The sequence below is a fragment of the Aulonocara sp. 'chitande type north' Nkhata Bay genome, linkage group LG22 (assembly GCF_057382095.1).
Source record: "Aulonocara sp. 'chitande type north' Nkhata Bay isolate Kocher_YH1m ecotype deep benthic linkage group LG22, A_spYH_male_GT1.1, whole genome shotgun sequence".
NCBI classification, from domain to species: domain Eukaryota; kingdom Metazoa; phylum Chordata; class Actinopteri; order Cichliformes; family Cichlidae; genus Aulonocara; species Aulonocara sp. 'chitande type north' Nkhata Bay.
Window position 1 is genome coordinate 22,201 of NC_141364.1, and position 26,932 is coordinate 49,132.

At 35.6% G+C, this 26,932-nt stretch overlaps 1 protein-coding gene across 1 annotated transcript; it reads right to left on the reverse strand.

The window, feature by feature from the left end:
* Positions 1 to 23,226: 23,226 nt before the first annotated feature.
* Positions 23,227 to 26,588, reverse strand: LOC147303062 (major histocompatibility complex class I-related protein 1-like). Its single transcript, XM_086281188.1, has 3 exons — positions 26,463 to 26,588; positions 23,906 to 24,175; positions 23,227 to 23,534 (listed from the first exon to the last, which is right to left on the reverse strand). Exons 1-3 carry the CDS (start codon positions 26,545 to 26,547, stop codon positions 23,227 to 23,229), a joined length of 663 nt encoding a protein of 220 aa, XP_086137314.1. The 5' UTR covers positions 26,548 to 26,588.
* Positions 26,589 to 26,932: the final 344 nt, after the last annotated feature.

Below are 26,932 nucleotides of genomic sequence, written 5' to 3' on the forward strand. Positions count from 1 at the left end.
TCAAATCCACAAATCAGGGCCTGCACGGCTTCCCAGCCAGCCAATCACATATGTGGTCTCAGGCATTCAAATTTGCATATTGGGGAATTCGTGGCTTCTAAGTCAACAAGTCATCCATGTCATATATCTCTAAAAATTCATATTTTAATATTAAATTGTCAACACTTGAAGATTCCCCCATCTCTTCTGAACAAAACGGTGTAAGAATGACCGTTCTAGCCCCTACGGTTAGGAAATTACGGTCATTTGTTTGAGGGGAGTCGTCACTATGAGAAATAGACTGCAAAAATCCTGTGTCTCTCTGTGCTGCTGCGTGTGTAAACAGATGCACCTGTTTTGGTGGGGAAAAGTGCACAGCCTCTCTGATTGGTGGATTCAAATTCACCAGCTCCCAGGCTGACCTAGAAACTTACTTCTCTCTCCCTGTGTGTGTGTGTGTGTGTGTGTGTGTGTGTGTGTGTGTGACAGAGAGAGAGAGAGAGAGAGAGAGAGAGAGAAAGGCTTTTAATGGGATGATCTCATTCTAAGATTTAAATTCAATATATTTAGACTGGTTGACTGAATTGGATCTTGTGTGTGGGTCTCTCTGTGCATGTGTGTTTCCTCATGTGTACATATTTGTGATTGTGTGGCTGTAATAAATTTTTTTGCAGATTTTTGTCATTTAACAAGTATATTTGAGGGACCCTCAGCATGTTCAGCATTTTTTCAGCTGTCCATTTTGCTTTTCCAATTTTTCTGTTTAACTTATTACTATTGTGCTAAATCATACTGTTTCTGCTATTTTATAAGATTTGTGCTTAATATACTATTTCTGCTTTTATAGGATTTGTGCTTAATATAGTATTTCTGCTAAATGTAGTATTTATGCTTAATCATACTATTTCTGCTTTTCATAGTATTTGTGCTTAATATAGTATTTCTGCTAAATTTAGTATTTCTGATTAATTATAGTTTTTCTACTAAATCATAGTACAGTATTTCTGCTTTTTATGGGATTTGTGCTAAAACAAAGTATTTCTACTAAATGTAGTATTTGTGCTTAATCATACCATTTCTGCTTTTTATAGGATTTGTGCTTAATATAGTATTTCTGCTAAATTATAGTATTTCTGCCAAATTATAATATTTGTGCTAAAACATAGTCTCAATTTAAAATTACAATATTCATAGTTCATCACAGTGTCTCTGGTAAATCACAATATTTCTGCTCTGTTGTACTATTTTTCTAAATCATAGTGTTTCTGTAATGTTTAAGTATTTTTGGCTAAATATATTCTTTCTGTTATCTTATACTATTTCTCCTAAATTCTTGTATTTTTGAGAAGTTATCATGTTTCTGGTAAGTTACAATATTTCTGCTAAATTCTGCTATGCTATTGTATTTCTGCCAAGTATTATGTTTCCTCTAAGATATTGCAGTTCTGCTAAGTTATTCCATTTTAGCAAACTTCTTTTGCTTCTGCAAAGTTTTTACAATTTCTGCAACTTTTCAGCTTTTTCAGCTACTTTTTGCATACAGCTTCAGCTTTAAGCATCCACACTGCATTTTCGCAGGAAATGCAAATTTTTCTAGTTCTTTATACTTTATTCTAGTTGCTTCCGTACACTTTTTGGCACTTAACTACTTCCACAATTTTCAGCCGATTTTCACCGTTCAAATTTTAAACTATTCTGCTTCTTCTGCTAATGTGCGCTATGACTTTTGCTATTTTTAACTATTATACTTTTTAAAATATTAAGCTTTTTTCCTTTAATTTGTCCCATTGAAATGAATGGGAAACTTCAGCAATTCTGCTAAAATTTGCTTGTTTTTGAAACTTAACTACTTCCTCATATTTTCACCTAGAACAACCATTCAAATTTTAAAATGTTCACAAATTATTGGGCTATTCAGGTATGATTCAGCTTTTTCAAATCTTTTACTGTTTTACTTTTATGCCTCTTAAAGTTTTGAGTTGCAAAATTGTGATTTTTCACAAAATACATGTGTTGTTATGGTTGCTATGCTCTTGGCTTCCAGTGTGCCACTGAAGGTTTTGCAATTTTCACTTCATGTCCGAACAACTTCCTGCTACTTGCTCAATTTTCACTCAACTTCCACAAATTATACATCAAAACGTAGGTATTTTTGCTGGCTTTCAGAAAATGTCACCATCATTGTTGTGGGATTTATAGAATTTTTGCAAATCTCCTCAGACTAACACAAGGTCAGAAAACTCTCCATATAAAGTGAATGGAGAGCTTGTTCAAAATCACCGCTGGATTTCTGTAATGAGAGGCATATTCGAATCGTCATATCTCCTTAACGAAGCAAAGTTAAGACATGAGGCTTGTCCCCGAATATCTTCAGACACCCCTGACGCTCACAATTCAAGAATTTCTTTCTCACCTATTACCGTTCTGAAATGAGTTGGACTTGTTTGAGGGTAGGAAATTCGTCCTTCGCTCAGATTTCTTCAGATTTCAAACTGTGGAAATGAACCACTTTTTTCTCTCGTCATAACTTTTTGTTGGATTTCCACAGAGACCTGAAAATTTCCATGATTGTTCACCAAAGCCTGCTGTCTCTTACGGTGAAAGAATGATATCGATACTCCAAATAGATTTCGAGTTAGAAAGCGTTGTTTGAGGGCAAGTCAAGGCAGTTTTTGCTTCGCTCTACTCAGTTATGGTGCATTACAAGTCAAATATCTTTAATAATTCATATTTTAATGATAAATTGTAAACACTGGAAGATTCCCCCATCTCTTCTGAACAAAACGGTGTAAGAATGACCGCTCTAGCCCCTACAGTTTGGAAATTATGGTCATTTGTTTGAGGGGAGTCCTCACTATGAGAAATAGGCTGCAATAATCCTGTGCCTCTCTGTGCTGCGTGTGTAAAAAGAGGCACATGTTTTGGCGGGAAAAAGTACACAGGCTCTCTGATTGGTGGATTCAAATTCAGCAGCTCCCAGGCTGACCTAGAAACTTACTTCTCTCTCCCTGTGCATTTTTTTGCTGATTTTTTCATTTAACAAGTATATTTGAGGGACCCTCAGCATGTTCAGCATTTTTTCAGCTGTCCATTTTGCTTTTCCAATTTTTCTGTTTAACTTATTACTATTGTGCTAAATCATACTGTTTCTGCTATTTCATAAGATTTGTGCTTAATATAGTATTTCTGCTTTTAATAGGATTTGTGCTTAATATAGTATTTCTGCTTTTTATAGAATTTGTGCTTCATATAGTATTTCTGCTTTTTATATGATTTGTGCTTAATATGGTATTTCTGCTAAATTATAGTATTTCTGCTTTTTATAGGATTTGTGCTAAAACATAGTATTTCTACTAAATGTAGTATTTATGCTTAATCATAGTATTTCTATATATTTCTGCCTGGTCCCCAGGCAGCCAATCCTCTGTGAGGACTTAGACATTCAAATTTTCAAATCAGGTCCTGCACGGTTTCGCAGCCAATCATATATGTGTCCTGAGGCATTCAAATTTGCATATTGGGGACTTCATGGCTTCTAAGCCAGCCAATCATATCTGAGGGCTGAGGAATTCAAATCCACAAATCAGGGCCTGCACAGCTTCCCAGCCAGCCAATCATGTATGTGGGCTCCAGGTATTCAAATTTGCATATTGGGGAATTCGTGGCTTCTAAGTCAACAAGTCATCCGTGTCATATATCTCTAAAAATTCATATTTTAATGATAAATTGTCAACACTTGAAGATTCCCCCATCTCTTCTGAACAAAACGGTGTAAGAATGACCGTTCTAGCTCCTACGGTTAGGAAATTATGGTCATTTGTTTGAGGGGAGTCGTCATTATGAGAAATAGACTGCAATGATCCTGTGTCTCTCTGTGCTGCTGCGTGTGTAAAAAGGATGCACCTGTTTTGGAGGGAAAGAGTGCACAGGCTCTCTGATTGGTGGATTCAAATTCAGCAGCTCCCAGGCTGACCTAGAAACTCACTTTTCTCTCCCTGTGTGTGTGTGTGTGTGTGTGTGTGTGTGTGTGTGTGTGTGTGTGTGACAGAGAGAGAGAGAGAGAGAGAGAGAGAGAGAGAAAGGCTTTTAATGGGATGATCTCATTCTAAGATTCAAATTCAATATATTTAGACTGGTTGACTGAATTGGATCTTGTGTGTGTGTCTCTCTGTGCATGTGTGTTTTCTTATGTGTACATATTTGTGATTGTGTGGCTGTTATAGATTTTTTTGCTGATTTTTTTCATTTAACAAGTATAGTTGAGGGACCTTCAGCATGTTCATCATTTTTTCAGCTGTCCATTTTTGCTTTTCCAATTTTTCTGTTTAAGTTATTACTATTGTGCTAAATCATACTATTTCTGCTATTTTATAAGATTTGTGCCAAATACCGTATTTCTGCCAAATATAGTATTTCTGATTAATTATAGTTTTTTCTACCAAATCATAGTACAGTATTTCTGCTTTTTATAGGGTTTGTGCTTAATATAGTATTTCTGCTAAATTATAGTATTTCTGCTTTTTATAGTATTTGTGCTAAATTATAGTATTTCTGCCAAATTATAATATTTGTGCTAAAACATAGTCTTAATTTAAAATTACAATATTCATAGTTCATCACAGTGTCTCTGGTAAATCACAATATTTCTGCTCTGTTGTACTATTTTTCTAAATCATAGTGTTTCTGTAATGTTTAAGTATTTTTGGCTAAATATATTCTTTCTGTTATCTTATACTATTTCTCCTAAATTCTTGTATTTTTGAGAAGTTATCATGTTTCTGGTAAGTTACAATATTTCTGCTAAATTCTGCTATGCTATTGTATTTCTGCCAAGTATTATGTTTCTTCTAAGATATTGCAGTTCTGCTAAGTTATTCCATTTTAGCAAACTTCTTTTGCTTCTGCAAAGTTTTTACAATTTCTGCAACTTTTCAGCTTTTTCAGCTACTTTTTGCATACAGCTTCAGCTTTAAGCATCCACACTGCATTTTCGCAGGAAATGCAAATTTTTCTAGTTGTGTGGATGCTTTAAGCATCCACACTATTGAGTTCCTCTTGGGACTTCCGTACACTTTTTGGCACTTAACTACTTCCACAATTTTCAGCCGATTTTCACCGTTCAAATTTTAAACTATTCTGCTATTTCTACTAATGTGTGCTCTGTCTTTTGGTATTTTTCACTATTATACTTTTTAAAATATTAAGCTTAATTTGTCCCATTGAAATGAATGTGAAACTTCTGCAATTCTGCTAAAATTTTCTTGTTTTTGAAACTTAACTACTTCCTCATATTTTCACGTAGAACAACCATTCAAACTTTAAAATGTTCTCAAATTATTGGGCTATTCAGGTATGATTCAACTTTTTCAAATCTTTTACCGTTTTACTTTTATGCCTCTTAAAGTTTTCAGTTGCAAAATTGTGATTTTTCACAAAATACATGCGTTGTTATGGTTGCTATGCACTTGGCTTCCAGTGTGCCACAGAAGGTTTTGCAGTCTTCTCTTCATGTCCGAACAACTTCTTGCTACTTGCTCAATTTTCACTCAACTTCCACAAATTATACATCAAAACGTAGGTATTTTTGCTGGATTCCGAAAAGGTCACTATCATTGTTGTGGGATTTATAGAATTTTGGCAAATCTCATCAGACCAACACAAAGTTTTAAAACTCTCCATAGAAAGTCGATGGAGAGCTTGTTCAAAGTCACCGCTTGATCTCTGTAATGAGAGGCATATTCGAATCGTCATATCTCCTTAACGAAGCGAAGTTAAGACATGAGACTTGTCCCAGTATATCTTCAGACACTCCTGACGCTCACAATTCAAGAATTATTTTCTCACCTATTACCGTTCTGAAATGAGTTAGACTTGTTTGAGGGTAGGAAATTCGTCCTTCGCTCAGATTTCTTCAGATTTCAAACTCTGGAAATGAACCACTTTTTTCTCTCGTCATATCTTTTTAATGGATTTCCACAGAGACCTGAAAATTTTCATGATTGTTCACCAAAGCCTGCTGTCTCTTACGGTGAAAGAATGATATCGATACTCCAAATAGATTTAGAGTTAGAAAGCGTTGTTTGAGGGCAAGTCAAGGCAGTTTTTGCTTTGCTCTACTCAGTTATGGTGCATTAGAAGTCAAATATCTTTAATAATACATATTTTAATGATAAATTGTCAACACTTTAAGATTCCCCCATCTCTTCTGAACAAAACGGTGTAAGAATGACCATTCTAGCCCCTACGGTTAGGAAATTATGGTCATTTGTTTGAGGGGAATCCTTACTATGAGAAATAGACTACAAAAATCCTGTCTCTGTGCTGCGTGTGTGCACCTGTTTTGGCGGGAAAAAGTACACAGCCTCTGTGGATTCAAATTTAGCAGCTCCCAGGCTGCTTGACTGAAAACAGCCTGACTGAAAACACTGCCTCTGTCAGTGCGCCCCAGGGTGGCTGTGGCTACAATGTAGCTTGTAAAGCGCTTTGGGGTCCTTAGGGACTAGTAAAGCGCTATATAAATACAGGCCATTTACCAAAACATGCTTCTCTCTCCCTGTGTGTGTGTGTGTGTGTGTGTGTGTGTGTGTGTGTGTGTGTGTAACATGGTATTTCTGCCAAATGATAGTATTTCTGTCAAATTATAGTATTTGTGCTAAAACATAGTATTGATTTAAAATTACAATATTCATAGTTCATCACAGTGTCTCTGGTAAATCACAGTATTTCTGCTCTGTTGTACTATTTTTCTAAATCATAGTGTTTCTGTAATGCTTAAGTATTTTTGGCTAAATATATTCTTTCTGTTATCTTATACTATTTCTCCTAAATTCTTGTATTTTTGAGAAGTTATCATGTTTCTGGTAAGTTACAATATTTCTGCTAAGTTCTGCTATGCTATTGTATTTCTGCCAAGTATTATGTTTCCTCTAAGATATTGCAGTTCTGCTAAGTTATTCCATTTTAGCAAAGTTCCTTTGCTTCTGCAAAGTTTTTACAATTTCTGCAACTTTTCAGCTTTTTCAGCTAATTGTTGCAGACAGCTTCAGCTTTAAAGCATCCACACTGCATTTTCGCAGGAAATGCAAATTTTTCAAATTTTTCGCCTCTTAACGCGATCTAATTCTGACTGCTCATCACCCTGTTTTACAGGTGCTCGCTCTCTTCTCAGTGGCGCAGTTGGTAATGATACGGGTCTGAAGCCCAAAGGTCGTGGGTTCAATTCCACCTTGTCCACATGTTTTCTTCCACTACAAATTAATACACTATCACAGACCAGTAATTCATATTCATCATTTATTACAATTCTGCAAACTTTTATGATTTTACCAGCTTTTCTAATATGGACCTCAGATTCTTGTTAACAGTCCATGGCAGAAATGCATACAAGTACACAGCCTGATGAAGCAGACAGAAGCAGTACCTCTGATTGGTTCAGCATTTTCACCTCTTATCAGCACAAATCTCAGCCTCTTCTGCTGTTTTCATTAGCTTTTTCACCTTTTGTCAGTTACGTGAGAACCAGTTTGGCTCAATGAGTAGCTGAAAAATATCAGCCTCTTCTGCTGTTTTAGCAGGATTTCAGAGTTCAGCTTTTTCACTTGTTTTAAGCACACATTTCAGTTTCTTTACCTCATTTCACAACAAAGTTCTTCCTCTTCACCTCTTTTCTGCTAATTTGAGCTTCTGCTCCACAGTGCACATTTTCATCATATCTTTGTTTGTGACCAGAACTCAGAGGTTGGCAGAGGTTCGAATCCTACCTGTGACAGTTGCTACACATGTTCCCTGCTTGCATGCACTCTGCTTTCTTGACACTCTCCAGTGTATCATTACACATACAGCCATCTTCAGCAAGCACTTCTGCTTCTACACCTCTTTTCAGCAGATAATTAATAACTTTGAAAAATTCTGCTCTTTCTGCTAATTATTGCTTTTCAACTTTTTCAGCTTTTTTCAGCAGACATCTTTAGCGTTAAGGCATCCACACAGCATTTTCGCAGGAAATGCAAATTTTTCTAGTTGTGTGGATGCTTAAGCATCCACACTATTGAGTTCCTGTTTCTCTTTATTCTTTATTATTATTATTCTAGTTGCTTCCGTACACTTTTTGGCACTTAACTACTTAAGCATCCACACTATTGAGTTCCTGTTTCTCTTTATTCTTTATTATTATTATTCTAGTTGCTTCCGTACACTTTTTGGCACTTAACTACTTCCACAATTTTCAGCCGATTTTCACCGTTCAAATTTTAAACTATTCTGCTATTTCTGCTAATGTGCGCTATGACTTTTGGTATTTTTTGCTATTATACTTTTTAAAATATTAAGCTTTTTTCCTTTAATTTGTCCCATTGAAATGAATGGGAAACTTCTGCAATTCTGCTAAAATTTGCTTGTTTTTGAAACTTAACTACTTCCTCATATTTTCACCTAGAACAACCATTCAAATTTTAAAATGTTCACAAATTATTGGGCTATTCAGGTATGATTCAGCTTTTTCAAATCTTCTACTGTTTTACTTTTATGCCTCTTAAAGTTTTGAGTTGCAAAATTGTGATTTTTCACAAAATACATGCGTTGTTATGGTTGCTATGCTCTTGGCTTCCAGTGTGCCACTGAAGGTTTTGCAATTTTCACTTCATGTCCGAACAACTTCCTGCTACTTGCTCAATTTTCACTCAACTTCCACAAATTATACATCAAAACGTAGGTATTTTTGCTGGCTTTCAGAAAATGTCACCATCATTGTTGTGGGATTTATAGAATTTTTGCAAATCTCCTCAGACTAACACAAGGTCAGAAAACTCTCCATATAAAGTGAATGGAGAGCTTGTTCAAAATCACCGCTGGATTTCTGTAATGAGAGGCATATTCGAATCGTCATATCTCCTTAACGAAGCAAAGTTAAGACATGAGGCTTGTCCCCGAATATCTTCAGACACCCCTGACGCTCACAATTCAAGAATTTCTTTCTCACCTATTACCGTTCTGAAATGAGTTGGACTTGTTTGAGGGTAGGAAATTCGTCCTTCGCTCAGATTTCTTCAGATTTCAAACTGTGGAAATGAACCACTTTTTTCTCTCGTCATAACTTTTTGTTGGATTTCCACAGAGACCTGAAAATTTCCATGATTGTTCACCAAAGCCTGCTGTCTCTTACGGTGAAAGAATGATATCGATACTCCAAATAGATTTCAAGTCACAAAGCGTTGTTTGAGGGCAAGTCAAGGCAGTTTTTGCTTCGCTCTACTCAGTTATGGTGCATTAGAAGTCAAATATCTTTAATAATTCATATTTTAATGATAAATTGTAAACACTGGAAGATTCCCCCATCTCTTCTGAACAAAACGGTGTAAGAATGACCGCTCTAGCCCCTACGGTTTGGAAATTATGGTCATTTGTTTGAGGGGAGTCGTCACTATGAGAAATAGGCTGCAATAATCCTGTGCCTCTCTGTGCTGCGTGTGTAAAAAGAGGCACATGTTTTGGCGGGAAAAAGTACACAGGCTCTCTGATTGGTGGATTCAAATTCAGCAGCTCCCAGGCTGACCTAGAAACTTACTTCTCTCTCCCTGTGCATTTTTTTGCTGATTTTTTCATTTAACAAGTATATTTGAGGGACCCTCAGCATGTTCAGCATTTTTTCAGCTGTCCATTTTGCTTTTCCAATTTTTCTGTTTAACTTATTACTATTGTGCTAAATAATACTATTTCTGCTATTTTATAAGATTTGTGCCTAATATAGTATTTCTGCTAAATTACAATATTTCTGCTTTTTATACTATTTGTGCTAAAACATAGTATTTCTACTAAATGTAGTATTTATGCTTAATCATACTATTTCTGCTTTTTATGGGATTTGTGCCTAATATAGTATTTCTGCTTTTTATAGGATTTTTGCTCAAACATAGTATTTCTACTAAATGTAGTGTTTATGCTTAATCATCCTATTTCTGCTTTTTATAGGATTTGTGCTTAATATAGTATTTCTGCTAAATTATAGTATTTCTGCTTTTTATAGTATTTGTGCTAAAACATAGTATTTCTACTAAATGTAGTATTTATGCTTAATCATAGTATTTCTATATATTTCTGCCAGGTCCCCAGGCAGCCAATCCTCTGTGAGGACTGAGAAATTCAAATTTTCAAATCAGGGCCTGCACGGCTTCCCAGCCAATCATATATGTGTCCTGAGGCATTCAAATTTGCATATTGGGGCCTTCATGGCTTCTAAGCCAGCCAATCATATATGTGGTCTCAGGCATTCATATTTGCATATTGGGGAATTCGTGGCTTCTAAGTCAACAAGTCATCCATGTCATATATCTCTAAAAATTCACATTTTAATGATAAATTGTTAACACTGGAAGATTCCCCCATCTCTTCTGAACAAAAGAGTGTAAGAATGACCGCTCTAGCCCCTACGGTTAGGAAATTATGGTCATTTGTTTGAGGGGAGTCCTCACTATGAGAAATAGGCTGCAATAATCCTGTGCCTCTCTGTGCTGCTGCGTGTGTAAAAAGATGCACCTGTTTTGGCGGGAAAACGTAAACAGCCACTCTGATTGGTGGATTTAAATTCGGCAGCTCTCTCCCTCTGTGTGTGTGTGTGTGTGTGTGTGTTTAGTGGGAGAGAGAGGACCCTGCCCTTATTTGGCAGCATGTCATTGTAGGATTTAAATTGAACATAGTTAGACTGGTTGACTGGATTAGAGCCTGTGTTTGTGTGTCCCTCTGTGCATTTGTGTTTCAATAAGTTATTACTATTCTGCTAAATCATAGTATTTCTGGTACTTTTCGGTACTTGTGCTAAATACAGTATTTCTGCTAAATCATACTATTTCTGCTTTTCATAGGATTTATGCCTAATATAGTATTTCTGCTAAATTATAGTATTTCTGCTTTTTATAGGATTTGTGCCTAACATAGTATTTCTGCTAAATTATAGTATTTCTGCTTTTTATAGGATTTGTGCCTAACATAGTATTTCTGCTAAATTATAGTATTTCTGCTTTTTATAGGATTTGTGCTTAATATAGTATTTCTGCTAAATTATAGTTTTTCTTCTTTTTATAATATTTGTGCTAAAACATAGTATTTCTACTAAATGTAGTATTTATGCTTAATAATAGTATTTCTATATATTTCTGCCAGGTCCCCAGGCAGCCAATCCTCTGTGAGGACTGAGACATTCAAATTTTCAAATCAGGGCCTGCACAGTTTCCCAGCCAATCAAATAAGTGTCCTGAGGCATTCAAATTTGCATATTGGGGCCTTCGTGGCTTCTAAGCCAGCCAATCATATCTGAGGGCTGAGGAATTCAAATCCACAAATCAGGGCCTGCACGGCTTCCCAGCCAGCCAATCACATATGTGGTCTCAGGCATTCAAATTTGCATATTGGGGAATTCGTGGCTTCTAAGTCAACAAGTCATCCATGTCATATATCTCTAAAAATTCATATTTTAATATTAAATTGTCAACACTTGAAGATTCCCCCATCTCTTCTGAACAAAACGGTGTAAGAATGACCGTTCTAGCCCCTACGGTTAGGAAATTACGGTCATTTGTTTGAGGGGAGTCGTCACTATGAGAAATAGACTGCAAAAATCCTGTGTCTCTCTGTGCTGCTGCGTGTGTAAACAGATGCACCTGTTTTGGTGGGGAAAAGTGCACAGCCTCTCTGATTGGTGGATTCAAATTCACCAGCTCCCAGGCTGACCTAGAAACTTACTTCTCTCTCCCTGTGTGTGTGTGTGTGTGTGTGTGTGTGTGTGTGTGTGTGTGTGTGTGTGTGACAGAGAGAGAGAGAGAGAGAGAGAGAGAGAGAAAGCCTTTTAATGGGATGATCCCATTGTAAGATTCAAATTCAATATATTTAGACTGGTTGACTGAATTGGATCGTGTGTGTGTGTCTCTCTGTGCATGTGTGTTTCCTCATGTGTACATATTTGTAATTGTGTGGCAGTCATAAATTTTTTTGCTGATTTTTGTCATTTAACAAGTATATTTGAGGGAACCTCAGCATGTTCAGCATTTTTTCAGCTGTCCATTTTGCTTTTCCAATTTTTCTGTTTAACTTATTACTATTGTGCTAAATCACACTATTTCTGCTATTTTATAAGATTTGTGCTTAATATACTATTTCTGCTTTTATAGGATTTGTGCTTAATATAGTATTTCTGCTTTTTATAAGATTTGTGCTTAATATAGTATTTCTGCTAAATGTAGTATTTATGCTTAATCATACTATTTCTGCTTTTCATAGGATTTGTGCTTAATATAGTATTTCTGCTAAATTTAGTATTTCTGATTAATTATAGTCTTTCTACTAAATCATAGTACAGTATTTCTGCTTTTTATGGGATTTGTGCTAAAACAAAGTATTTCTACTAAATGTAGTATTTATGCTTAATCATACCATTTCTGCTTTTTATAGGATTTGTGCTTAATATAGTATTTCTGCTAAATTATAGTATTTCTGCCAAATTATAATATTTGTGCTAAAACATAGTCTTAATTTAAAATTACAATATTCATAGTTCATCACAGTGTCTCTGGTAAATCACAATATTTCTGCTCTGTTGTACTATTTTTCTAAATCATAGTGTTTCTGTAATGTTTAAGTATTTTTGGCTAAATATATTCTTTCTGTTATCTTATACTATTTCTCCTAAATTCTTTTATTTTTGAGAAGTTATCATGTTTCTGGTAAGTTACAATATTTCTGCTAAATTCTGCTATGCTATTGTATTTCTGCCAAGTATTATGTTTCCTCTAAGATATTGCAGTTCTGCTAAGTTATTCCATTTTAGCAAACTTCTTTTGCTTCTGCAAAGTTTTTACAATTTCTGCAACTTTTCAGCTTTTTCAGCTACTTTTTGCATACAGCTTCAGCTTTAAGCATCCACACTGCATTTTCGCAGGAAATGCAAATTTTTCTAGTTATTATTCTAGTTGCTTCCGTACACTTTTTGGCACTTAACTACTTCCACAATTTTCAGCCGATTTTCACCGTTCAAATTTTAAACTATTCTGCTATTTCTGCTAATTTACGCTATGATTTTTGCTATTTTTAACTATTATACTTTTTAAAATATTCCACTTTTTTCCTTTAATTTGTCCCATTGAAATGAATGGGAAACTTCAGCAATTCTGCTAAAATTTGCTTGTTTTTGAAACTTAACTACTTCCTCATATTTTCACCTAGAACAACCATTCAAACTTTAAAATGTTCACAAATTATTGGGCTATTCAGGTATGATTCAGCTTTTTCAAATCTTCTACTGTTTTACTTTTATGCCTCTTAAAGTTTTGAGTTGCAAAATTGTGATTTTTCACAAAATACATGTGTTGTTATGGTTGCTATGCTCTTGGCTTCCAGTGTGCCACTGAAGGTTTTGCAATTTTCACTTCATGTCCGAACAACTTCCTGCTACTTGCTCAATTTTCACTCAACTTCCACAAATTATACATCAAAACGTAGGTATTTTTGCTGGCTTTCAGAAAATGTCACCATCATTGTTGTGGGATTTATAGAATTTTTGCAAATCTCCTCAGACTAACACAAGGTCAGAAAACTCTCCATATAAAGTGAATGGAGAGCTTGTTCAAAATCACCGCTGGATTTCTGTAATGAGAGGCATATTCGAATCGTCATATCTCCTTAACGAAGCAAAGTTAAGACATGAGGCTTGTCCCCGAATATCTTCAGACACCCCTGACGCTCACAATTCAAGAATTTCTTTCTCACCTATTACCGTTCTGAAATGAGTTGGACTTGTTTGAGGGTAGGAAATTCGTCCTTCGCTCAGATTTCTTCAGATTTCAAACTGTGGAAATGAACCACTTTTTTCTCTCGTCATAACTTTTTGTTGGATTTCCACAGAGACCTGAAAATTTCCATGATTGTTCACCAAAGCCTGCTGTCTCTTACGGTGAAAGAATGATATCGATACTCCAAATAGATTTCAAGTTACAAAGCGTTGTTTGAGGGCAAGTCAAGGCAGTTTTTGCTTCGCTCTACTCAGTTATGGTGCATTAGAAGTCAAATATCTTTAATAATTCATATTTTAATGATAAATTGTAAACACTGGAAGATTCCCCCATCTCTTCTGAACAAAACGGTGTAAGAATGACCGCTCTAGCCCCTACGGTTTGGAAATTATGGTCATTTGTTTGAGGGTAGTCGTCACTATGAGAAATAGGCTGCAATAATCCTGTGCCTCTCTGTGCTGCGTGTGTAAAAAGAGGCACATGTTTTGGCGGGAAAAAGTACACAGGCTCTCTGATTGGTGGATTCAAATTCAGCAGCTCCCAGGCTGACCTAGAAACGTACTTCTCTCTCCCTGTGCATTTTTTTGCTGATTTTTTTCATTTAACAAGTATATTTGAGGGACCCTCAGCATGTTCAGCATTTTTTCAGCTGTCCATTTTGCTTTTCCAATTTTTCTGTTTAACTTATTACTATTGTGCTAAATAATACTATTTCTGCTATTTTATAAGATTTGTGCCTAATATAGTATTTCTGCTAAATTACAATATTTCTGCTTTTTATACTATTTGTGCTCAAACATAGTATTTCTGCTAAATGTAATGTTTATGCTTAATCATCCTATTTCTGCTTTTTATGGGATTTGTGCTTAATATAGTATTTCTGCTAAATTATAGTATTTCTGCTTTTTATAGTATTTGTGCTAAAACATAGTATTTCTACTAAATGTAGTATTTATGCTTAATCATATTATTTCTGCTTTTTATGGGATTTGTGCCTAATATAGTATTTCTGCTTTTTATAGGATTTTTGCTCAAACATAGTATTTCTACTAAATGTAGTGTTTATGCTTAATCATCCTATTTCTGCTTTTTATAGGATTTGTGCTTAATATAGTATTTCTGCTAAATTATAGTATTTCTGCTTTTTATAGTATTTGTGCTAAAACATAGTATTTCTACTAAATGTAGTATTTATGCTTAATCATAGTATTTCTATATATTTCTGCCAGGTCCCCAGGCAGCCAATCCTCTGTGAGGACTTAGACATTCAAATTTTCAAATCAGGGCCTGCACGGTTTCCCAGCCAATCATATATGTGTCCTGAGGCATTCAAATTTGCATATTGGGGCCTTCATGGCTTCTAAGCCAGCCAATCATATCTGAGGGCTGAGGAATTCAAATCCACAAATCAGGGCCTGCACAGCTTCCCAGCCAGCCAATCATGTATGTGGGCTCCAGGTATTCAAATTTGCATATTGGGGAATTCGTGGCTTCTAAGTCAACAAGTCATCCATGTCATATATCTCTAAAAATTCATATTTTAATGATAAATTGTCAACACTTGAAGATTCCCCCATCTCTTCTGAACAAAACGGTGTAAGAATGACCGCTCTAGCCCCTATGGTTAGGAAATTATGGTCATTTGTTTGAGGGGAGTCCTCACTATGAGAAATAGGCTGCAATAATCCTGTGCCTCTCTGTGCTGCGTGTGTAAAAAGAGGCACATGTTTTGGCGGGAAAAAATACACAGGCTCTCTGATTGGTGGATTCAAATTCGGCAGCTCCCAGGCTGACCTAGAAACTCACTTCTCTCTCCCTGTGCATTTTTTTGCTGATTTTTTCATTTAACAAGTATATTTGAGGGACCCTCAGCATGTTCAGCATTTTTTCAGCTGTCCATTTTGCTTTTCCAATTTTTCTGTTTAACTTATTACTATTGTGCTAAATCATACTGTTTCTGCTATTTTATAAGATTTGTGCTTAATATAGTATTTCTGCTTTTAATAGGATTTGTGCTTAATATAGTATTTCTGCTTTTTATAGAATTTGTGCTTAATATAGTATTTCTGCTTTTTATAGAATTTGTGCTTAATATAGTATTTCTGCTTTTTATAGGATTTGTGCTTAATATAGTATTTCTGCTTTTTATATGATTTGTGCTTAATATAGTATTTCTGCTAAATTATAGTATTTCTGCTTTTTATAGGATTTGTGCTAAAACATAGTATTTCTACTAAATGTAGTATTTATGCTTAATCATAGTATTTCTATATATTTCTGCCTGGTCCCCAGGCAGCCAATCCTCTGTGAGGACTTAGACATTCAAATTTTCAAATCAGGTCCTGCACGGTTTCCCAGCCAATCATATATGTGTCCTGAGGCATTCAAATTTGCATATTGGGGACTTCATGGCTTCTAAGCCAGCCAATCATATCTGAGGGCTGAGGAATTCAAATCCACAAATCAGGGCCTGCACGGCTTCCCAGCCAGCCAATCACATATGTGGTCTCAGGCATTCAAATTTGCATATTGGGGAATTCGTGGCTTCTAAGTCAACAAGTCATCCATGTCATATATCTCTAAAAATTCATATTTTAATATTAAATTGTCAACACTTGAAGATTCCCCCACCTCTTCTGAACAAAACGGTGTAAGAATGACCGTTCTAGCCCCTACGGTTAGGAAATTACGGTCATTTGTTTGAGGGGAGTCGTCACTATGAGAAATAGACTGCAAAAATCCTGTGTCTCTCTGTGCTGCTGCGTGTGTAAACAGATGCACCTGTTTTGGTGGGGAAAAGTGCACAGGCTCTCTGATTGGTGGATTCAAATTCAGCAGTTCCCAGGCTGACCTAGAAACTTAGTCCTCTCTCCCCGTGTGTGTGTGTGTGTGTGTGTGTGTGTGTGTGTGTGTGTGTGTGTGTGTGTGTGTGTCTGTGACAGAGAGAGAGAGAGAGAGAGAGAGGCTTTTAATGGGATGATCTCATTCTAAGATTTAAATTCAATATATTTAGACTGGTTGACTGAATTGGATCTTGTGTGTGGGTCTCTATGTGCATGTGTGTTTCCTCATGTGTACATATTTGTGATTGTGTGGCTGTAATAAATTTTTTTGCAGATTTTTGTCATTTAACAAGTATATTTGAGGGACCCTCAGCATGTTCAGCATTTTTTCAGCTGTCCATTTTGCTTTTCCAATTTTTCTGTTTAACTTATTACTATTGTGCTAAATCATAGCATTTCTGCTATTTTATAAGATTTGTGCTTAATATACTATTTCTGCTTTTCATAGTATTTGTGCTTAATATAGTATTTCTGCTAAATTTAGTATTTCTGATTAATTATAGTTTTTCTACTAAATCATAGTACAGTATTTCTGCTTTTTATGGGATTTGTGCTAAAACAAAGTATTTCTACTAAATGTAGTATTTGTGCTTAATCATGCCATTTCTGCTTTTTATAGGATTTGTGCTTAATATAGTATTTCTGCTAAATTATAGTATTTCTGCCAAATTATAATATTTGTGCTAAAACATAGTCTCAATTTAAAATTACAATATTCATAGTTCATCACAGTGTCTCTGGTAAATCACAATATTTCTGCTCTGTTGTACTATTTTTCTAAATCATAGTGTTTCTGTAATGTTTAAGTATTTTTGGCTAAATATATTCTTTCTGTTATCTTATACTATTTCTCCTAAATTCTTGTATTTTTGAGAAGTTATCATGTTTCTGGTAAGTTACAATATTTCTGCTAAATTCTGCTATGCTATTGTATTTCTGCCAAGTATTATGTTTCCTCTAAGATATTGCAGTTCTGCTAAGTTATTCCATTTTAGCAAACTTCTTTTGCTTCTGCAAAGTTTTTACAATTTCTGCAACTTTTCAGCTTTTTCAGCTACTTTTTGCATGCAGCTTCAGCTTTAAGCATCCACACTGCATTTTCGCAGGAAATGCAAATTTTTCTAGTTATTATTCTAGTTGCTTCCGTACACTTTTTGGCACTTAACTACTTCCACAATTTTCAGCCGATTTTCACCGTTCAAATTTTAAACTATTCTGCTATTTCTGCTAATGTGCGCTATGACTTTTGCTATTTTTAACTATTATACTTTTTAAAATATTAAGCTTTTTTCCTTTAATTTGTCCCATTGAAATGAATGGGAAACTTCAGCAATTCTGCTAAAATTTGCTTGTTTTTGAAACTTAACTACTTCCTCATATTTTCACCTAGAACAACCATTCAAACTTTAAAATGTTCACAAATTATTGGGCTATTCAGGTATGATTCAGCTTTTTCAAATCTTTTACTGTTTTACTTTTATGCCTCTTAAAGTTTTGAGTTGCAAAATTGTGATTTTTCACAAAATACATGTGTTGTTATGGTTGCTATGCTCTTGGCTTCCAGTGTGCCACTGAAGGTTTTGCAATTTTCACTTCATGTCCGAACAACTTCCTGCTACTTGCTCAATTTTCACTCAACTTCCACAAATTATACATCAAAACGTAGGTATTTTTGCTGGCTTTCAGAAAATGTCACCATCATTGTTGTGGGATTTATAGAATTTTTGCAAATCTCGTCAGACTAACACAAGGTCAGAAAACTCTCCATATAAAGTGAATGGAGAGCTTGTTCAAAATCACCGCTGGATTTCTGTAATGAGAGGCATATTCGAATCGTCATATCTCCTTAACGAAGCAAAGTTAAGACATGAGGCTTGTCCCCGAATATCTTCAGACACCCCTGACGCTCACAATTCAAGAATTTCTTTCTCACCTATTACCGTTCTGAAATGAGTTGGACTTGTTTGAGGGTAGGAAATTCGTCCTTCGCTCAGATTTCTTCAGATTTCAAACTGTGGAAATGAACCACTTTTTTCTCTCGTCATAACTTTTTGTTGGATTTCCACAGAGACCTGAAAATTTCCATGATTGTTCACCAAAGCCTGCTGTCTCTTACGGTGAAAGAATGATATCGATACTCCAAATAGATTTCGAGTTACAAAGCGTTGTTTGAGGGCAAGTCAAGGCAGTTTTTGCTTCGCTCTACTCAGTTATGGTGCATTACAAGTCAAATATCTTTAATAATTCATATTTTAATGATAAATTGTAAACACTGGAAGATTCCCCCATCTCTTCTGAACAAAACTGTGTAAGAATGACCGCTCTAGCCCCTACGGTTTGGAAATTATGGTCATTTGTTTGAGGGGAGTCCTCACTATGAGAAATAGGCTGCAATAATCCTGTGCCTCTCTGTGCTGCGTGTGTAAAAAGAGGCACATGTTTTGGCGGGAAAAAATACACAGGCTCTCTGATTGGTGGATTCAAATTCGGCAGCTCCCAGGCTGACCTAGAAACTCACTTCTCTCTCCCTGTGCATTTTTTTGCTGATTTTTTCATTTAACAAGTATATTTGAGGGACCCTCAGCATGTTCAGCATTTTTTCAGCTGTCCATTTTGCTTTTCCAATTTTTCTGTTTAACTTATTACTATTGTGCTAAATAATACTATTTCTGCTATTTTATAAGATTTGTGCCTAATATAGTATTTCTGCTAAATTACAATATTTCTGCTTTTTATACTGTTTGTGCTAAAACATAGTATTTCTACTAAATGTAGTATTTATGCTTAATCATACTATTTCTGCTTTTTATGGGATTTGTGCCTAATATAGTATTTCTGCTTTTTATAGGATTTTTGCTCAAACATAGTATTTCTGCTAAATGTAGTGTTTATGCTTAATCATCCTATTTCTGCTTTTTATAAGATTTGTGCTTAATATAGTATTTCTGCTAAATTATAGTATTTCTGCTTTTTATAGTATTTGTGCTAAAACATAGTATTTCTACTAAATGTAGTATTTATGCTTAATAATAGTATTTCTATATATTTCTGCCAGGTCCCCAGGCAGCCAATCCTCTGTGAGGACTGAGACATTCAAATTTTCAAATCAGGGCCTGCACGGTTTCCCAGCCAATCATATATGTGTCCTGAGGCATTCAAATTTGCATATTGGGGCCTTTGTGGCTTCTAAGCCAGCCAATCATATCTGAGGGCTGAGGAATTCAAATCCACAAATCAGGGCCTGCACAGCTTCCCAGCCAGCCAATCATGTATGTGGGCTCCAGGTATTCAAATTTGCATATTGGGGAATTCGTGGCTTCTAAGTCAACAAGTCATCCATGTCATATATCTCTAAAAATTCATATTTTAATGATAAATTGTCAACACTTGAAGATTCCCCCATCTCTTCTGAACAAAACGGTGTAAGAATGACCGCTCTAGCCCCTATGGTTAGGAAATTATGGTCATTTGTTTGAGGGGAATCCTCACTATGTGAAATAAACTGAAAGAAGCAGGTCTATGTCTCTGTGCTGCGTGTGTAAAAAGATGCACCTGTTTTGGCGGGAAAACGTAAACAGCCTCTCTGATTGGTGGATTCAAATTCAGCAGCTCCCAGGCTGACCTAGAAACTTAGTCCTCTCTCCCTGTGTGTGTGTGTGTGTGTGTGTTTAGTGGGAGAGAGAGGACCCTGCCCTTATTTGACAGCATGTCATTGTAGGATTTAAATTGAACATAGTTAGACTGGTTGACTGGATTAGAGCCTGTGTTTGTGTGTCCCTCTGTGCATTTGTGTTTCAATAAGTTATTACTATTCTGCTAAATCATAGTATTTCTGGTACTTTTCGGTACTTGTGCTAAATACAGTATTTCTGCTAAATCATACTATTTCTGCTTTTCATAGGATTTATGCCTAATATAGTAATTCTGCTAAATTATAATATTTCTGCTATTTTATAGGATTTGTGCCTAACATAGTATTTCTGCTAAATTATAGTATTTCTGCTTTTTATAGGATTTGTGCCTAACATAGTATTTCTGCTAAATTATAGTATTTCTGCTTTTTATACTATTTGTTCTAAATTATAGTATTTCTGCTTTTTATAGGATTTGTGCTTAATATAGTATTTCTGCTAAATTAGTTTTTCTTCTTTTTATAGTATTTGTGCTAAAACATAGTATTTCTACTAAATGTAGTATTTATGCTTAATAATAGTATTTCTATATATTTCTGCCAGGTCCCCAGGCAGCCAATCCTCTGTGAGGACTGAGACATTCAAATTTTCAAATCAGGGCCTGCACAGTTTCCCAGCCAATCAAATAAGTGTCCTGAGGCATTCAAATTTGCATATTGGGGCCTTTGTGGCTTCTAAGCCAGCCAATCATATCTGAGGGCTGAGGAATTCAAATCCACAAATCAGGGCCTGCACGGCTTCCCAGCCAGCCAATCACATATGTGGTCTCAGGCAGTCAAATTTGCATATTTGGGAATTCGTGGCTTCTAAGTCAACAAGTCATCCATGTCATATAACTCTAAAAATTCATATTTTAATATTAAATTGTCAACACTTGAAGATTCCCCCATCTCTTCTGAACAAAACGGTGTAAGAATGACCGTTCTAGCCCCTACGGTTAGGAAATTACGGTCATTTGTTTGAGGGGAGTCCTAACTATGAGAAATAGGCTGCAATAATCCTGTGCCTCTCTCTGCTGCGTGTGTAAAAAGATGCACCTGTTTTGGCGGGAAAAAGTACACAGGCTCTCTGATTGGTGGATTCAAATTCAGCAGCTCCCAGGCTGACCTAGAAACTTACTTCTCTCTCCCTGTGTGTGTGTGTGTGTGTGTGTGTGTGTGTGTGTGTGTGTGTGTGTGTGTGTGACAGAGAGAGAGAGAGAGAGAGAAAGGCTTTTAATGGGATGATCTCATTCTAAGATTTAAATTCAATATATTTAGACTGGTTGACTGAATTGGATCTTGTGTGTGGGTCTCTCTGTGCATGTGTGTTTCCTCATGTGTACATATTTGTGATTGTGTGGCTGTAATAAATTTTTTTGCAGATTTTTGTCATTTAACAAGTATATTTGAGGGACCCTCAGCATGTTCAGCATTTTTTCAGCTGTCCATTTTGCTTGTCCAATTTTTCTGTTTAACTTATTACTATTGTGCTAAATCATACTGTTTCTGCTATTTTATAAGATTTATGCTTAATATACTATTTCTGCTTTTATAGGATTTGTGCTTAATATAGTATTTCTGCTAAATGTAGTATTTATGCTTAATCATACTATTTCTGCTTTTCATAGTATTTGTGCTTAATATAGTATTTCTGCTAAATTTAGTATTTCTGATTAATTATAGTTTTTCTACTAAATCATAGTACAGTATTTCTGCTTTTTATGGGATTTGTGCTAAAACAAAGTATTTCTACTAAATGTAGTATTTGTGCTTAATCATACCATTTCTGCTTTTTATAGGATTTGTGCTTAATATAGTATTTCTGCTAAATTATAGTATTTCTGCCAAATTATAATATTTGTGCTAAAACATAGTCTCAATTTAAAATTACAATATTCATAGTTCATCACAGTGTCTCTGGTAAATCACAATATTTCTGCTCTGTTGTACTATTTTTCTAAATCATAGTGTTTCTGTAATGTTTAAGTATTTTTGGTTAAATATATTCTTTCTGTTATCTTATACTATTTCTCCTAAATTCTTGTATTTTTGAGAAGTTATCATGTTTCTGGTAAGTTACAATATTTCTGCTAAATTCTGCTATGCTATTGTATTTCTGCCAAGTATTATGTTTCCTCTAAGATATTGCAGTTCTGCTAAGTTATTCCATTTTAGCAAACTTCTTTTGCTTCTGCAAAGTTTTTACAATTTCTGCAACTTTTCAGCTTTTTCAGCTACTTTTTGCATACAGCTTCAGCTTTAAGCATCCACACTGCATTTTCGCAGGAAATGCAAATTTTTCTAGTTCTTATCAATTTTCAAAGCTCATGTTTTGTTAGTTCACTTGTCTTTAGTGTTTGGGTTTTAATCCTCTCTGCTTTAAATCTCTGCTCGTGCAAATAACCAATTATCTATTATGAATGTACAAGTGTGTAGAAAAAAGGATAAAGCTGCTATAGCAGGTATCCATGGATTTAATGTATAACTATAAAGGTGCATGGCATCATATTTTTTTACATTTTTGAGCAAAACGTGAACTTTTCAACTTTGCACTCAAATTTACCAAAATTAAATTGTAAATTTTTGCATTTCTCTGTATTGAAGGCAGTTGGAAACACTGGTGAGCTCATCTTTCTCTTTTTATTCCCAGTGCAGAAGGCGGTCACCTGGACTTGTTTGCTTATTTTTCATTACTTCGCTAGCAGGACTGATTAGGAAATTTAGAGTTTTTTCTGTCATTTATAAATCTTGTTTGAAGATGGTACTGATGAAAATGTTGAACTGCAATTATCAATAAAATGTTGTTGCAGCTTAGCTTTGTGTGATTCCAGCCTTTAGAGTTACCTTCTGAATCAGTAAATAAAACTCAGCCTAAATATTCTGCTTTTAAAAATGATGATAATAATAATAATAATAATAATAATAAATATAATAATATAAAATAAACAAAGTGATTCTATGGAACTGTGACTTGTGCGATTCTACCTGTCCTGTGCAGGGATTTTTTCCCATTGTCCACATACATCTTCAGCCACTTTGCACAGATCTTAGTGAGAAAGTCTTTGTTCTTTATTGTTCTGACCCGATCAGCATCCCATTTCAGTTTGATCATGTCAGCCTCTGGTTTCAGTGCGATCCACGTCAGTGTCTTCATGTCAAATTCAAGAAAGCCTTCTCCGTTATAGCCATACTTCAACACTCCGGTCACACTGTCAGTGTTTTCATCCCATTCACATCCACTTATCCTCTGTATGATGTGGACACCTGAGAGAAAAATAACAGAGATGACAAAGGACGATGAAGAGTGTAAACTGTGTGTGGTTATTTTCAGAGGTTTATGTAATGTTCCTGATTCAGGCCTTGAACATAACTCTGAGTCTGTCAGTGTTTTTAATAATAACGTAATGCGCTTTATATTATTCAAGTGTCAAAAACTGATTCAATGCAGGAGTCATCTGATAAATATTTCATCTCTTGCAAACAATAAAAAGCAGAAAAACTTAGTATATCCAAAAACGAACCTAGTTATTTTCAATAGATAAAGTATTGCAAAATGCACATTTTAAACCACTCAGTTTTGATCAAGTATATGATTTATCAGGATTTGAGATCAGGCGTAACAGAAAATACTGCACCTCCACTTTGGTTGAAACGCTGCTTCCATCTAAAAATGTGGCCTCTGAAGACATTTGGCTGATCCTCGAAACACTTCTGCGTGTACCACTCCAGCTGCTCAGGATTAGTTTGTAATATTTTCTTTGCCCAGTCCAGTTGTGGTTTTAATGTCTTATTGCTGCTGTCACAATAACCTGTCTGAATGCCGTCAAACACCATTACACCAATAAACTCCGGAACATTTGGGACTCCAGAAGATCCACAGACAAAATACTTCAGTGAGTGTTTCACTGCAGGACAAACAGTGTTTATAATATTAAGGAATTAAGCACAAAATATACAAACATCATCAGAAATATGATGCATTCATTATGACCAAGCTATAGGAGTATTCTCATTGACAGCAATACTGTGTAACCTTTATTTTGATAAAAACATGTGGGCACAGGACCAGTATCGCTGATCTGCTTTGCACGTGTCAACATCAGCATCTATCCAAAGTAAACGAATTAGAAACTTTGTTGTAAAGCTGCTTTAATAAGCTATTTCTGACATGAAACTTTCAAGAATATATTCTAAATATGTACTTTTAAAGCTGTGTACGCCAAAACGTTTTTAAACACTTATGAAAAACTGGAACTAAAACTCAGTTCTGGTGTTGTGCCAAAAATCGCCTGATGCGAAAAACTGATTTCCAATGTTTCCGTGTGCTTTTTAAATGTGTAATATCTTTACGTTCGTTGGTAAATAGACTTCGGTGAACAGGGTTTTCAAAGGGGTTACTTATAAAATATATGAAATGATCAGTTTTTTAATTACCGTGTACAATTGTCCTTACATTATAACCAACCCGGTCCTTTTTGTCCACTTAAAATATTTTTACGGAATTATTGTTATATTTCTGCTGTCTTCTTGGACAGATTACTCTTAAAAAGACATTTTTAATGTCAACGAGATTTTTTTAACTGCATAAATAAAGGCTATATAAAAGTCACTGCCAAAAACTGATTGCGGCTTCTACTTTCTTACGGGAATATTGTCTGTGCCTCAAGATGACTTGATCAGTGGCGTGTCCAGCAGGGTGGCCTGGGGGGGCACAGGCCACCCCCCCAACCAGACTGGCCACCCCAGGTGCCACCCCAAAGGCAAAACAATAAAATTCAATCAAATATCAAATGTCCGATTATGTTTTCACGGTGAAGCTCAGATATCCGAGTGTAAGTGAATGCAGCATCGGTTTCTGCGCTTTGTGCATCACGTTAGCAAAGGTAGGAGAGCCAAGCACGAAAGATGGCACCGCAGGAAACAATTTTTCGGTGAAAGAAAATGAGGCCAGAATAAATGTCCCGGTAAGTAATATTAAGTTTGTTGAGTTTAGTAAACTTCGGTGAAATTAGAATACCAAGGAAAAAACAACACTTGAAGAATTATTGCAGCCGTCGAATATTTCAGACAGTATGCTACTGAGGGGAGCTAACATAAGAGTTATGAGTTATAATATATAATCCAAGTCGTAACATTGCTGTATGGAGCTGCAGATTTGGTTGCAGGTTAACATAGCTGGACTGGCCATCGGGCATACCGGGGATATGCCCGGTGACTTATTTTTTATTTTTTTTTGTAACGGCATGAACAATGAGAGGTGGTGGATTGGCCAGATGCAGGTCGATGTGTAAAAATAACTCAGTTGTTTGGTGGTGGCTATGGCGGGGCTTCCACAGAGGCCAGCAGGTGGATGAGGGAAGGGGAGGCAGGTTTCATTCAAATGTTAGTCTTTTCAGTTGTTTCCCCACTTTTTTCAAAATCAAACACCAGTTTGTGAGAAGATTATCTTCTTTTTTTAACAGGCAGATAAAGTTTTACATTGGAATTGGCTGATTTGTCAATTATTTGTTACAAATGTTCGTATTTTAATATTAAAAAATGTTTTTGCCCAAAACATATGTGCACTATATGTCAGTAAAAATACTATGCAAATATTGCTGTCCTTGAATGCTGAGTAAACACTGACAAAGCACTGATTGTATCTCTTGTACTTTATCAACGCAGTATCTAAAAACTTTGCACCGTAGTGCTTAAAATCTCATTCTAATAAGAGTTAAAAGCACATTCAGTTATTAGGTTTACAGGGTTATTTAATTATGGTTAACGGTTGGTAGAATTTTTTTTAAACATTATCTGCCAATTACATCTGCCACCCTTCTCCAAATCTGTGCCCCTACCTGGCCCCCCCAACAAAAATTTTCTAGACACGCCACTGGACTTGATATCATTCATGAGGGATACATTTGTTTCACATGGTATAGAGCAACACGATATTTATAGTAATTTAAATACGGACAATCAGTTTTTGGCAGGCGATCACTTTTTGGCACAACACCGGGATAAAAACTTCAGGTTTGTCCGAGTTCACTAAAGTAGCTCTCTTTCTACCTGTCTAAATCACAATGTTAACTTGGAGCAGGTTATGGTCAGAATTTCAGAAGCGCGATGTGTTTACAGAATTCGCTGCAAGTTTTAAACGCAAGATCCTCTGCTGAGGAAATATGTGATTTTGTTAAAATCGCCGTTTCTTACCTGCCAATAAATCACAGCATAACTGAAGCAACAAAAGTATCTTCATCTTTCCTTTATCCTTAATTTTAGAACGATCATTGCTCATGTTGCAGAAGTATAAACCGGAAATAAGTCCTTATTTAAACTTCTGCAGAGATTATGAAAACAGCCGATGCCGTCACCAGCGTTTACCTGTACCAGCTTGTACCTGTACCAGCCTGTCTGCCGAAACCACTCCCAAAACACGAGCAGGCGAAGGGAGAAATGGTAGCGATAAGGAAGCCGGAAATGCATAAAAGGACACAGTAGGCCTCTTGTGCAACTTACTATGATTCCTATAATAATATACTAATAATAATTAAAATAATTTCTTTATATCATTTATTCATTGCTATTGTGTTTTCCTCCTTGTAGTAGTGTTATCTGTGCACGCAGTCTTTTCTGCCCTTTTTAATCGCTTGATGTAGCAATGGACAGTTTTTAGTTGATAA